General features: G+C 49.3%; 4 protein-coding genes; 3 read left to right on the top strand and 1 right to left on the bottom strand.

The window, feature by feature from the left end:
- The first annotated feature begins 2,717 nt into the window (after positions 1-2,717).
- Positions 2,718-3,668, top strand: GSTUM_00001328001 (uncharacterized protein). XM_052355771.1 has 1 exon: positions 2,718-3,668. Exon 1 carries the CDS (start codon positions 2,939-2,941, stop codon positions 3,212-3,214), a length of 276 nt encoding a protein of 91 aa, XP_052211738.1. The 5' UTR covers positions 2,718-2,938; the 3' UTR covers positions 3,215-3,668.
- Positions 3,669-4,102: 434 nt separating this feature from the next.
- On the top strand, positions 4,103-6,781 carry GSTUM_00001327001 (uncharacterized protein). XM_002838759.2 has 5 exons: positions 4,103-4,899; positions 4,979-5,067; positions 5,120-5,562; positions 5,659-5,806; positions 5,857-6,781. The coding sequence occupies exons 1-5, from the start codon at positions 4,495-4,497 to the stop codon at positions 6,524-6,526; spliced, it is 1,755 nt and encodes a 584-aa protein (XP_002838805.1). The 5' UTR covers positions 4,103-4,494; the 3' UTR covers positions 6,527-6,781.
- A 21-nt stretch (positions 6,782-6,802) lies between these two features.
- GSTUM_00001326001 (uncharacterized protein) lies at positions 6,803-6,983 on the bottom strand (the record flags this gene model as incomplete). XM_002838758.2 has 1 exon in its annotated part: positions 6,803-6,983. The coding sequence occupies exon 1, from the start codon at positions 6,890-6,892 to the stop codon at positions 6,803-6,805; it is 90 nt and encodes a 29-aa protein (XP_002838804.1). The 5' UTR covers positions 6,893-6,983.
- Positions 6,984-8,669: 1,686 nt separating this feature from the next.
- GSTUM_00001325001 (uncharacterized protein) lies at positions 8,670-11,379 on the top strand (the record flags this gene model as incomplete). XM_002838757.2 has 3 exons in its annotated part: positions 8,670-10,359; positions 10,414-10,548; positions 10,606-11,379. The coding sequence occupies exons 1-3, from the start codon at positions 10,186-10,188 to the stop codon at positions 11,377-11,379; spliced, it is 1,083 nt and encodes a 360-aa protein (XP_002838803.1). The 5' UTR covers positions 8,670-10,185.
- Positions 11,380-14,496: the final 3,117 nt, after the last annotated feature.

Below are 14,496 nucleotides of genomic sequence, written 5' to 3'. Positions count from 1 at the left end.
TTCAAATTGCCAAAACTTTTTGCCCTTACTACAAGTACTAGTACCGCACTGCAGCATCACCCCGAGCAAATTAAGTTTATTATTTTTGCCTCTGAGGGTATTGAATTCCTTGACCCAAAATCCTCATCCACTCCACCGCTACTCGAGTGTGATACTTGAGCAGCCTCATACCGGTATCGCACGAGCGCCCGAGGATGTAGTACCGGTACGGTAATACGGGTATTATAGCTGTCTGGGCCGGCCTGATGTGATCGGGATAAGTAGCGTGACGGGGGTTTTGTGGAGGAAATGGAAAGGGTACAAACATTTTGTTTCAAGAGGCGTATGATACGGTATGGTGCGGTGTATGTGGGCGCTCCGCGAACCCTGCCAAACATACCAACCAATGTTTCATAACAGTATATGATCGCTATGATAGCCACTCCCTCACTTGATAACAATTCCACCGCAATTCATCCGCCGAAACCAGCCCATCTTAATACCCCAGCGAATCACCTCAAGCCACCTAGAGGCTGTAAAGCATCAGCCCTACAATTCCGTCCCCGCCCCCCCCTCCCCCCCAAAAAAAAACCCCACGATGAAAGTGCATTTAAACGGTGTCTTCCTTGCAACAATGAGGTACCGTACTTTACTGTGCTCGAGTACCCTACCCGCTCAAGATCCCTCCACCTTGCACGGCGCATCTTAGATCGCCGGTTACACGGGCAGTGTGGGACGACGGCAAACAAAAGTTCCACCCGTATCGTGTCCTGGGATTTTGGATGGGTATGAGGACTTTAATGCGTTGTGGTGTCTGATGTTCAGCCTCGGTGGCTGGCTGGTTGGCTGATTGGTTGGTTGGAGGGTGAGGAAGGGAAAAAGAAATTTGGAAACGAGTGAGAGAGTGTGATCTTGGTGAGGTACTCGTACAGTTCCATATTATGTCATTAGGGTACAGAGGTTGACGGATGGGTGGAAGGTGGCTATGTGAGGGGAGAGTTGTTTGTGTGGGGGAGATATGCACTGCTTGGGTTTTATCGCGGAAAATGAGCTACTATGTCTAGGGGTGCATACTGCTTGCTAAGTATCGGCATTATTAGTACAGTGGTGGGTTGCGGCGGTGGAGATTTGATTACCATACGTGGTCAGCGGCACCGGACGGGTGATATCTGCCTCGAGAGATGGAGACTAACTTACGCCGGTTGGAATTGTAATTTCGCAGAGCGCCGAGTCAGTTCCCTCTTTCTCTCGGTCAAATATCTGGCCGACACTGCTCTTGTCTGTGCTGTAGTGGGGAAGTGGATCTTTAGTGTAGTTCTGGGACCTAATAATATACGGTGTTTGGAGGTTCTTTGATTATGTACTATCACTAGAGAATGTTGCAAATGGGATTGTTGTAATTCTTGCTTGATTGATGCTCTACTGGGGGGCTATTGGCCCCTATTTATGCTATAAGAGAGTGAGCTACAAGCATCCATGACATGCACTTTGTGCAAGAGAGCGGGGGGGATCAATGACAATGATACTATACAACATAGTAGTAAAGGGAAAGGAAACATGAGCGAGGAAACCAAACAAGTACTAAGATAGAGTTTCTGAGGAAATTCCACTGTAGTCAACCATGTAATGAGCTCAGCCAGTGATAAACTCATATCAAAAACATTTTGTCATAGTCAATGACAAAACCGATGCATATTTGGAAGTCATATTACAATAGAGATTTCGTTTGATGAGGGTCGGAGAGTATAGTCTGGGGGTGGTCGTTTGAGGATGGGCATTTGGGTCTGTATGGAATGATAAATCGATCATTGCCACCATCGACCCATTTGGGATGGTAGCTAAGTGTATGCGTAGGACTTCGGCTTAGTGTCGTCATGGTAATTTGTGGTCTTGCCAATTTGCTTCCGCCTGTGGGCTTGGCATAACTCGGCTCTTCTCCCATCTCTTTCCTTTGAAATTGCTACAATACACCGGCATCAGGAACGCCTCCTTACGTTTCCGTCGTCTCTTTTCCGCGCCTTTCCTCTAGGCTCCGGCGATACTTCAAGTCCTACCGATTGCGGGCTGGTGCACCCGATCCCTCGGAATGGTGTTGTAACCCATGGGTTTGGGTATCTTCAAGGGCCCAGGTCAGATGTGTTCCTAGGAATCCCGGCTTCCAGGGCCAGGGCACTTGGTTGATTGCTCGGGCATGGAAATGGTACACCTTCTGGCTAATATCTTGGTATGTTTGCTGTGTGGGCCTTATCCAAAGCTGAGATGGTAGTGGGGTTATCTGGGGTAAACGCCTTAGTTCGAGGATCCTACGGTCCAGGGAGCAAATTTAAGAGAGTAAACTCGTTCCAGCCCAAGCAATTTGACCTTGGCAATATGCCGTACAGAATAGATCTTCACTAGCCTTGAGAACCAGAACCTCGCCCAATGTTGCTCACTTTCCGATATTTTCTCATAACAGAGGCCACGTTTTCAGACATTGATTCATGCCCCCGTGATTGACCACGGCTGACTGGGTAAACCTCTTCCTGCACAGCCCGCTCATCAGAACTTAGCTAAATTCGTAAGCTGGGTTAGGTTATCTCGTATCGGAGCGCACCCCGAACGGTATTGCGTAACTTCTATTCATGGCTTACTTGGTGGCGGGCGCGCGGTTTTGGAGAATCTTCTGTAGCTTACCGGGAGCATGATATAAAGCGGTGGCTCCTGGCATAGTGTTTTTCAACGGGTTCAGTCCAGAGTTGAGTGTTTAATGTTGGACAATGGCTCCAATGTTGGAGCCATTGCCTATATTGGACATGAACTCGTGGGGGGGGGCGGAGGATAGGCTCGGGGGAATGACTGATTCATGGGATTGTTGGAATTTTATCTGAAAGCTACGTTTGGGGGGTTAGGACGGAGTATTGGGGAGCCGGGGTTAACGCTCAGAGAATTACATCTCTCGCGCGCTGGATACGCTGCAAGAATGGCGGATGCTTGGCTGGGCAAGGCGTACGGAATTGCGGGCTGTGAAAATTCGAACGGATACGATTCTGGTCACTTGCTTTCAGACTGCCGAAACCGTGGTGACAGTGGAGCTCGATCATTGCGGATACCTAGTGACAGAAGATTCCGGTTGGGTGGAAAGTGCGAAATGCTCGTCGAAAACCGAGTGACTAATGGTGATCCTAGAGCCTTGGGTCCAATGGACAATATCTGGTCCTACGAACACCAACATAAGCGAAAGCCTGCAGGGGTATGATACGGGAATGAGAATGAGCCTAGTGGGTGTTGCGACCAGCGAGCCCTATTTGCATCAATGTCAGAATTTTATCCTCCTCACCCTACGAGTATATTGACCTGATTGATGCGGGAAAACTTTATCATCAATGCTTATCAATCAGGAAAAATCTCTTATCGGAGGCCTTATCTCCGGAGGGTTATGGCTACGGTATTTTCACCGGATCAAGTTGTTGTTTGAATGCCGATCCAACCTGAGGTTCCGGTGGGAAATCAATGGTAGACTAGGGCTCAGACGCAGTCTCACCCCGGCGCTAGATCCCGGTATCTCCGTGGTGGAAGTTTCCCAACCTTGGAGGGGCATGGGGAAGCAGGAATACCGTACTGGTACAGCACAGTTCCCCAATGGGGATCAGTAATAGGTATTTTTTTGCTACCCTGCTTTGGCGGGTTCAGCCCGCCAAATATCCCTATTTGTCACATGGCCTGGTATTTGTCACGGCCCGTTGGGGACTGTACGAGTAGAGGCTTTGTAAGAGTCAAGAGTTGTACGGCACCGTCAGAGTACGGTAGATTACCGGTACTGTACTCAAGTCGCCGGACCGAAGCCGTGTTTTTTTGGTGCGTCACACTTGAGTAGTTGCGGGGGTTTAGTGGGGGAAAAACTTGGCTTACGTTATCTGATCACTAATGCATCCAGAGACTAATGCATCCAGAGTGCTGGGGAGGAATGCAAGTAAATTACCGGTAGTCTAGCGGAAGAGAGTGTCATCCTCTTCCCTTGTCTACTCGAATATTGCAGCCGCATTCGTAAAGTTCTTGTACGATACCCTTTCAAGTATACTGTACCCCCAGCCCTTGCGAGCGCTTTGCTAACCATATCATTCTCATTACTTGGGGGAAAAATTGTGATAAAAGTTTTGCGTTGTCCCTAGAGGCATACCGGTATCTGGAAACAGTTATCTAAAAGGCACTCCCTGTTCTCTTGTTAATGGGCACAACTCTCGAGGAACAAGGGAGCGCACGAGAACTTTACGGATGCGGCTGCGCGAAATCAGAAGAGAAGTTAGTAGCGGGTCGGAGCCAAAATCGTCCCGGTTAATGACGTTGGTTGGGTGGATTTGGGATTATCAATTTACTCAGTTCTCTCATATGCCGCCTGCCGAGCTCAATAAACTACTTTAACTACCGGTAGAACCTCAAGGCTTAGTTCTTCTCCACTTCTCAAGTTCACGTTGAGAAATTTTTCTCTTTCATCCTTTGTTTTTTCTCTGGTTCTGCTCGACTGGGCGCCCCGGCGGTATGACACAGTTCAACAAGTTGACCATGTCGCAAAGAGCCCCATCGACGAGCAATCACAACACTCCCTCCACTGCCAAAACTCACACATTTTTATTCGGAGAATTACAAACGACTACTTCTTCCGACCCACCAAGCCCCGAGAGTGCATCGCCTACCAGCGACTTTGACGACGCTCGACTGTCGGCAAATCCTACGGAGAAACCCGTGGTAGGGTTGGGTGTTGGGAGGGAAAATGGAGAGAGGGAGTTCCAGGAGCAGGTTGGACGTCGGGCATCCATACCCGTGCGATTAGAGAAGATTCGGGGGAAGGAAAGGTATAGATTGGTGATGGATGATGAGCTGGGGAGGTTGCTGGTGAGCAGGAGTGTGGTTAGGGGGAAGAAGAGAAAGAAGAAGTTTAGTGATGTATGTTTGGGATTTAGGTCTTTCCTTTCTATTTATTCCCACTGCATGAAGTGAGGACTAAGTTGGTCGTGTTCGATAGCTGGTTTTTACGAAAAGATTCACCGCATTCGACCGTAGAAGCCCAGAGGCCGCTTCTTCTCCGTTTCGCGGGTTTTACACCGTGTTCTGGTAGTTCACTCCATCACCGGGCATACCCGCCAAAGAAGCTGACTAGTAATAGGATGTCGGTAGTGATCCTAATTCTAAAACTTGCCGCAACATCCTACAAAGAACAAGGCCGCCTCTTTGGAATAGACATCCTCTCAATGATGTTCAACCCAAACAACCTCATAGATTGTCTCCTCGTTGACGCAACCATGTTCTGGGGGTCAACGCTCTGGTGCGTCCCATTGCAAAAAGCTGTCGCTAAGGGCAGAATATCTTGGGAGCGCACCGGGTGGGTATTACAGATGGTCTGGGAAGCGGTGTACCTCGGCGCCGTAATTGAATATACCCTCTGGAAAGACTGGCCGTGGATTCAGACGGTTTTCGTAGTATTGCATTGTCTGGTGATGCTCATGAAGCAGCACTCGTACGCGTTCTATAACGGGCATTTGAGCGGGGTTTGCGGACGGCTGCGGTCGCTCGAAAGGAAATTGGTAGAGTTGAGGGCGTTGGATACGAGTGAGTCGAATGCGCGACATCATGTCAGGACCGGTAGTGCGGATTCCGGGGTCGATATCAGAGGGAGATCGGAAGAGGAATTGGACAGCACACAAGTCGAGGACTTTGAGAGGGCAATTATGGAGGAAGTCGCTGCTTGTAACGGCGAGTTGAGCAGTTATGTGGAGGATAACGATGGGCCGAAAGTGGTGTATCCACAGAACTTGACGTGGTGGAATTATTTTGAGTACATTCACTTCCCAACGTACGTCCCCCCTTCGAGCATCCATCCATCCAAAAAACTAATAGGAACAGCGTCGTCTACGAGCTCGTGTACCCCCGCACCACTACCATAAACTGGCCCTACGTGCTGGAAAAGACCACAGCAACCTTCGGCGTCCTGGGCATAATGATAGTAGTCTCCCAACACCTCATCCTTCCCGTCGTCTTGCAGACCCACACCCTACGCCTTCTCCCACTCTCCTCGCGCCTGCAAGCCTTCCCGTACATCCTCCTGGACCTCATCTTCCCGTTCATGATAGAGTATTTGATGGCATGGTACCTTATCTGGGAACTCATCCTGAACGCCCTGGCCGAACTCACCTTCTTCGCCGACCGCGGCTTCTACGGTCCATGGTGGAATTCCACGACCTGGGACGCCTTCGCCCGTGACTGGAACAAGCCCGTGCACAACTTCCTCCTCCGACACGTCTACCATAGCAGCATCTCCACCTGGCATGTTTCCCGCGGCACCGCTACCGTGATCACCTTCCTGCTTAGTGCTATCGTGCACGAGTTGGTCATGTGGAGTCTGTTCAAGCGCCTGCGCGGGTATTTACTCGTTGCGCAGATGTTGCAGGTTCCGCTTGTGTATGCCAGTCGCACAAAGTTGCTGAAGGGACGGGAGACACTGGGTAATGTGATCTTTTGGTTGGGGATTTATACCGGGCCGAGTTTTTTGTGTAGTCTTTATCTGATCATTTAAGTGATGGCTCTCGGTGGTTTTGTGTATAGTTTTTGAGTTGGTTGGATGGATAGATGGATTGATGGGAGGATATCATGCCTGGGTTTTTTTTGCTGTAACTTTGGTTTTGGGTTGGTTTGGTTTGGCGCTGGATTCGGGTTGATTTCGCGGACGGGAATTCGGTATCGGATATGGTATTATTATAGTGATTGGCTTATGGAAGGTGAGGGTTGGGATGATTTGCATAGTGAACGAAACACTGTAGTATTTTCTGCACAGTAGGTTAAGGTCGGCTTATCAGTCTACCCTCAAAGCATGGAATGTAAAGAGTTCAACACTTCTGGCTTTGCCTCCGGCCACACGGGATGTGCGGACCTTTGCAGCCATGGTGTGGGGCGCCCCCGACAAATACAACAGCCTTTTCAGCCGAGACTCACAGCTCCTAATGGCATGAAAACGTCGACACTCGCATTCCGTCACGAGTCAAATGCACGAAATGGGATGCCCTGGGCACACCAAATGGTGGAACATTGCTAGGAGAGATGTCATGAGTTCCCCAAACCGCACAAAAATGGAGTATTCCGAATGCGGTGCTCAAACACGTACCCATCTCGCATGCCACCACGAGATAAATGTCCGACGCCAGCATGCCCGAAGGTGCCGATGCGCTTCAGGGAGCCCGAAACGAGTAACCGTGCGAGGTGGGAGTAAGGAGAGCAATGGCGTGCGGGAAAATCGATACGGTACAAGTACTGTGGGTGAGGGATACTGTACATCGCTCGAGGTTTGGATTCTTCCGTTTTAAGGCGACCGCCGCGTGAAGCCGATGTTCGCACTTTTCTCCATCCCATCCAGCTCCTCGCTTGGGCGTTGTGGTTCGGGCGCTCGACAATGAGGACGTCGGGGGCGAAGAGCGTCCGTCATATAAATTTATCCGGTCGATCAGTTCTATTGGCAAGTCGTGTGACGCACAAAGGTACTGGTGAGGGCTGATGAGGATGGGTAGGATGGAGTGGTCGTGTATTCGGTAGGGGGTTGACCCTGCAGAAATTCCTGTTCAAGAAGGGGGAGCACTTGGCAGGAGAGTTTTCCCTTCTTAAGCTTCTCTCCCTCTCCCACCTTGGACTAGACAAGGCACTCGTTAGACAGTGACGAAATACTCGTACCGTAAAAGCGTTCTTCCCTGTCCAATTGAGTCGTGCTTCACCTCTTTTTGCTTCCTCTTATCTTTCAAGTTACACAACACATCTGCGAGTCAATTCATCACTACCATACCATACGGTTTACCAGTAGTCAAGGGTTACGGTCACGACAATTCCCAAGGTCTAGTGCGCATTCGACGCACCATCCATCTACGAGTAACTGCGGCTTCGGAGGGGGCGCAACACCGGTACTTGAGCAGATGGCTCGTTCGTTGCCAATGATTGGTTCCTGAAGGGACAGGGAAGCGCTCACGAGTGCACCGCCCGGAGGAATATTTATTCCTGCTCTGGAGGGTAGAGTACCAGTACTCGAGTACTCGTACCGGTATGATACGGTACTTGTAAATTACTCGTACAGTAGAGTACTTGCTCGCTGGTTCATTTGGTGTGGTACCGTAGCTGATTGACGATAACCCTAACCCTGTCCCCCACTCAACCAGTTAAAATCTCACTGATACCGGTAGTTCATTCCTCTTATGATAATATTATGATATTTCCTCCGTCAAGAAATATAGCAAGGAAGGAGGACCATTATGTATGATATTAATGGGGACATGGCTTGGATAAGGAAAAGTAAATAACCTTTTGCGAAAACAATTACGTTCCACCGATTAGGAAATGGAAAAGGGATACAGAGGCTTCCCACTCTCATGGAGCGCCACCGTGGAGTGCCACCTTAGCCTTTGGGATGGGGACATGTGTCAGGTCTGATTTGTCTTTTCTTTTCTTTTATTATACGTCACCATCTAAATTTGATGTTTTTCTTTCCAATTTTTATTTATTCGTTTTCTGGTAGAATTCATAGCAATTTTCTGGGCGATAATAACCAGTTGTGTGAGTTGGAATGGATTGCGGTGGGTTAGGGTTGTGGACTAGCGAGCAGTAGCGCCTGGCGCCAGGAGTAATCGAATCAATCAATCAATCGATTCGATTCTGTCCAACGCGTCAACTCACTGTCGCCGCGTGCGCTACATTCGGTATCTGTTTCTCCAAAGCGAATCTCGCATCCTCATCTTCATTAATTCATAATACCGGTGCCGACGGAAGCGCCATCAGAAGTCTCCAGCTACGAGTAAAGGTCCCCAGCGAGTTCCCCGGCTCTGGAGACTGGGCTCAAGTATCGGTACTGCCACCTCGTCCTGCCAACATCGCATGAGCTCGCTGAGCTGCTAGGCGTTCCCATCCTCTCGCGGATTGCAACTCTTTTGGGAATAGCTCTGCAGGGATCATCACTGTTACTGTTGCCCTAACTAACTAACCGACCCCGGGAATTTCCAACGTCGAGAAACCTCACCCCAATCATCTTCACCGAACACGTCCTTGTTTGGAACCCAAACCATAGCAGGACGCACTTGCCCCACCCCGACTCAAGAACTGGTGCTCGACATTTTTATGACACAGCCTTCTGGAACGTGAGTTACGTGTTCGTGGGCCAAGTTACGGTAGTTCCCCCCCGCAAAATCTAGTGCCGTGGAGCCATCAATTATACTTTAAGTGAATCACTCATTTATTTCCCATTCCGGAGAGTTTAAAAAACGACGGGTGCACTATATACAATCAGACCAGACGGAGCTGCAGACACATAGAAAGGTCAGGCGATAGGACTCTGGGGTTCTCGCTGACGCGCTACCGAGGAGCTCATCGTCTAAGTGTTGGGGAGCGATTTACGCGTCGCTTGTTCGAAGAGCAATTTCGAGGATTCATCCCGCGAATCGGACTTTGGGAAATTTGGGCGGGTGAGTTATGGTTGGCGTTCCTGGGCGATCGAAGGGCTGTAATACCTGTCGCAAGCGGAAGATTGGGGTAAGCTATATATCATCTCAGATTATGCACCTCATGCACGAACCCAGGGGCTTCTGGAACAGAAGGTGGCCAACGTGCCCCACCTTGATTCGCTACCGCTCCATCCTCTCTTTTATCCGACGGATTGACATGACAGGTCGGATTCTGAAGGGTTGGGAATCGGAGGGGGATGGTGTAGATCGGATCTTATAACACCCCCTTTCCCTCCACATCGCTATTGCGTCTATTGCCGGGCTGGCGACAAGGCTAATTATCGAAAAGTGTGATCAGAAAAGGCCAGAATGTGGAAACTGCATAAAATCGAATAGGGTGTGCGCGGGATATCACCGTGCGGTCGTGTTCCGTAATGCAACTGGTCCAGGACTCAATCCAAATGCAACCAAAGCTTTGGTGTCTTCAGATCCGCGGGCTGGCTCATCGGATGATGACGGCTCTTCTAATAGCGCTTCTGCTAAGGATGTTATCCCGGTAAGCCCTAGACGCTTGGTTAGAGAAGTGGGTTTCACAATCTCTGTTTCTCCACCACCGCAACCGCATTATCGAACCGCACTCCTAGCGTGTTTTCTGGATGGATGTGTACCGCCCGATGGTCCGTCATCTGGGGTCCCTTCGGTATGGGTTCACGCAATTCCCCGCGCTATAAATTGTGGCGTTCAGGTTTTGGATACCTCCGCAATGGCAGTGTGCACCGTATTTTTCGGCCGGCAGAGCAGGGACGAGCGGATCGTCAAGGAGAGTACAAAGATATACACAAGGGCCTTGGCGCAGCTGAATGCCGCACTCTCGAACAAGACCATGCATACCCGTGACGAGACATTAGCGGCGACCATGTTGTTGGGCATGTACGAGGTTGGTCATCGCATCCATACTGATCCAAATATTGAATTGTCTAACATTATGAAGACGATGGGGTGTGCAGATCCGCTCACGTGGCAGCGACATGCAGACGGTATGGAGTTATTAGTTCGAGTGAGAGGGCCGGAAGCTCATACTACCGAATTGGGCCATCGTTTATTTACCAGTTTTCGTGGTACTAGTGTATTCCCCCCTTTCCTCTTCTATAGGGTCCCCGAATACAAGCTGACAGAAGAATAGTTAACCAACTCACTTGTGAGCTGCAAACGCAACTTCCTTGCGTCCAAAGAATGGCTCACCATCCCCTGGACCAAGACCCAAAAGACCCCGATGCAGCAACTACAAGACCTGCATTTGGAACTCCCGGGTATTCTCGAAGCTCGACGCGCACTCCCGCGCTCCGCTCATCCCTCGCTGCTCAGGCGGTGCCTAGATTTTAAGGCCAAGCTGGAAGCATGGTATGAAAACTTTATATCCACCCCCAGCGCGCACCACTGGCTAGAGTTCTCCGCCTTAAACATTGACCCCCCGGTCTTCCCTACCTGCTACCGGTTCCCCAACATCGGAGTTGCAAACACTTACACCTTCTACTGGGCAAACCTAATAGTTCTAAACTACACAATAATCGGATTAACCCCTGCCTGTCAATCGCCTCTTGTAACGACGGATGAAATATACGACCTAGCGGCGCAAATATGTATGTCTGTAGAGTACTTTGTCGCTCCAGAGAGGAAGTCATACGGTCCAGTGCTCACCATGTACCCACTGAGGGTTGCCACGGGGTGTTTTATGAGGATGGGGGCGAGGGGGAAGAAGAGTACCCTTTGGTGCAAAGCGATTTTTGGAGTTTTGGGAGAACGGGGGGTTATGCTTGCGAAGATGCTGGAGATGGTGGTATGGGAGAATAAGGAGACTGAGGAGGCTGAGAGTGTTGGGACGGTTCATGAATGGGCAAAGAAGGAGTTTTGGGGACGGGTGGAAGAGGGGCTGGATGAGCCGGAAACGGAGATGTAGGGGAGACGTACTACAGAAGAAGATGGAGGTGGGAGTGGGATTGAACGGTGTTTGTGCACCGGTGAGTGTTTTGTATTTTTTGAACTGGCGTACACTATTAGCCTCTATAATTAGTATCTATATTATTACACGGTGCCTCCAAAAACCATAAGGTCAAAAAGTACGGATAGTTAGCGTTGTGTGGTTTGGTACAGTACACTTTAAGGTTGCCTGGGGGACGGGGACAACACAGGATGTGGTCACATTGTGTGATCAGGGCAAGTGCGATGAGAACAAGCACACCTTGTGATACATGTATCATACTCGAGTTCGTTCCAGAAGTGACTATTCATGCTTAAGAACTTGACCACTCATCAAACTTACTATCAGTATATGTATTACTTGGTACCCGTGTGACCGTCAAGTACAAAATGTATGGAAAGACAGCATTACGGTGGGCCATTAACGAATTGGGGGGGGCAGGGAAGTTACCCAGTATAGGTATGCAGAAAGAGTGCTTCACGAGTTGTAAAAGTTCCGTATATCATAATAATTATGAACTCACTTTTTTGTTAAATCCTTCAATCGCTTAAGAGGTCCTCTACCAACCTACCCTACTAGGCGGTATGCAATACCTGCGAAACCCACGGGGGAGTTTGTACCGAGGGAATGTGGTTAACCGCCATACTTTGCCAGTCATGAGTTGCAGCGGCCCCGTGTGGTACCGGTACGCGGACGGAAACCTTCTATAATAGTAATGCTTCTAAAGGTTTCTTCAGATGGCCATTTTATTCAACTTCACCACCCTCTCACAGCACAATGTCAAGGGGGGTGTGCCCAAATTTTTCGTAGCGGGTTGGCAAACCCATAGATAATATGGGGAATATTACAGGATTTTTAATTATTGGAAAGTAGTCAAGAAAATGACATTTAAGTGGGAGGTATTGGTGGTTGTTATGTACAGTACAGTACAAGGCTCCATCACATATCAGCCGTTCAAATTAAGAGGGGTACTGGATATACCCATCATTTTTTCAATCCCGTCTCTACATCTCCCAGCTTCAAGGACGCGATAAGAAAATAACCAATAAATTCCCTTATTGTCTGTTCTAGGAAAGAACAATTGAATCTAAAATTCAGACCGCAGATAGAAGGTAAATTCTTGTACTGTACCAGTACCTTCATTGCCGCCAAGACATTGTCACAGTATCTCTCTTTCCGCGAAGGCTTTGCGAACGGTAATGTACAATAAGTCAACGGTTCCTTTGGTAATCGAGCCCGGGGGTTATGATAGAAGGAGTGTGGTTTGAATCGGGGCTTCTAGAAATGGGGATAGGAGAGGGGGTTCCTAAAGTCTTAGTAAGCAAAAGTAATGTGATTTCTAGTTTAAAACACTAGAGCGACGGGATCGTTTACCGTAGATGACATGTGAGCAATTCGGATTTTGGAAATACGGCACCCACGCAGACCCCTCCCCCCCCACCGCCAGCATCACATATGGGTACGGCGAGAAGAAGCAATGTTCGGACAGGTGCCTCAAATCATAAGGTAAAAAGTGCTGGGAGCACCTAAACCCCACCGCTTGCTTTGGGAAGTTGAGGGGAAAGCCAACAGATCGTCGAGCAGAATCCTAACAGTTGACCGTGCAAAACAGGGTAGCAAAATGACCGGGAGAATTGTTAGCGGAGCTGAAGCACTTCTGAGATCGATTCGACCAGAGGCCTCTTGCGGCGAAATGGGATTGGGCGCCCTCCACATACTGCGCGCCCTTGACGGATCCCGATCCCACGACGACAAACTTCACCGGGAACGGGTCCCTGCTTTGTCGAGTATTCGCACGACGTCGCTGAAACTTCGTTGCTGAATAATCCTCTGGTAGGACACCGGTGCGCTGTTGTTACTTCTTGTTACTGCGGCGTGAATGTTGGTACTTTGCTTACGCCGCTTGCTCTCACAATTCGTGCGTGCTCATTCTCAGCGGGGGAGGCACTTCGGCGATGGGGGGGTCCATCCAGCGAGTTAAACCTATAATATACGCTTCGAAAGTTGGGAGAACGGATAACCTGAATGGAGCTATTCCAATTCTACCATTCCTAGCCTTCATTAGATCCTTTAGACATGTGCATGATACCGTACCAAATGTATACAGAGATATGAGATATCCCACCCCAAGCGCAACCTCTTCATCGCTTCACGAAACACCACCCACACCAACTCCCCGAGAAATATCCCGTCACCACCACACCTTGGAGAGCCGGTCAGTCACAATATGTTCTTCGCGGGAAACAAGGGAGCGCCCTAGTATTCGTTGGTAATGCTGGAATCAGTGGGTGTGGGGGATAATCAGTTTTGACAATAACATCATCCGAAAAACGATCTCAAGCACCGATGCGTGCGAATCGGGCCCGGTGGGCTCCGTTTGTTCATAGGCGGCTCTGGATGGGACGTTGTGCTACCCCTTTCCGCTGAACCCGCTGTCGAGGGTACGTGAGCGAGTGATGCCCCGTGTTTGGTAATGCGCCGCAGTGGGTATGAGGGCACGCTACTGCACTAGCTTTGTAATAACGAGAGAAACACGCTCCCCTTTTTCCGCAAAAGACACCAATTTCCAATACGCATTCACCCAGAAACAAAGAATGAGAGGGGTTTAACTTAAAGATTTATATGATTAGATGTAAGGCTACAGGGATTGTTCTATCATACGAAAACCGGAAATGAGGTCCAAATCCACGCTAGGACCGCCAATTTGTATGGGATTTTGCAAATACCGACAGTGGACCGGCCTCAGGTCTCCGTGTTGGTATTTGGGACTGTTGATGAAAATTGAAAAATCAATGACGCTAAACTCCCTAAGGACGCTCCTCTTATTCTCAAAGTTTGGAGGACAGGATTTGCTGTGGTTGTTTCTGGTGGTTAATCGGGGATCGGGATTTTGTATAGAAAACTTGAGGGGGGGGGCGCCCCTTTTGTTAATATCATACAGCCCTCCCGGTATTTCCGCTCATGGCATCGTTAGTAACCGGTCGGACGAATTATCTGCTCATAGTAATCCGGAGCCCCTTTGGTTGGTTCACCGCCATACTGGCAATCACAAAATAGCGTATTCGGGAATTGAACGCACGCTTACAACCCTCATCT

This window comes from Tuber melanosporum (genome assembly GCF_000151645.1).
Source record: "Tuber melanosporum whole genome shotgun sequence assembly, scaffold_277, strain Mel28".
NCBI classification, from domain to species: domain Eukaryota; kingdom Fungi; phylum Ascomycota; class Pezizomycetes; order Pezizales; family Tuberaceae; genus Tuber; species Tuber melanosporum.
Note: the sequence above shows the minus strand (reverse complement) of the source record. Positions and strands in the feature narration are given on the sequence as shown.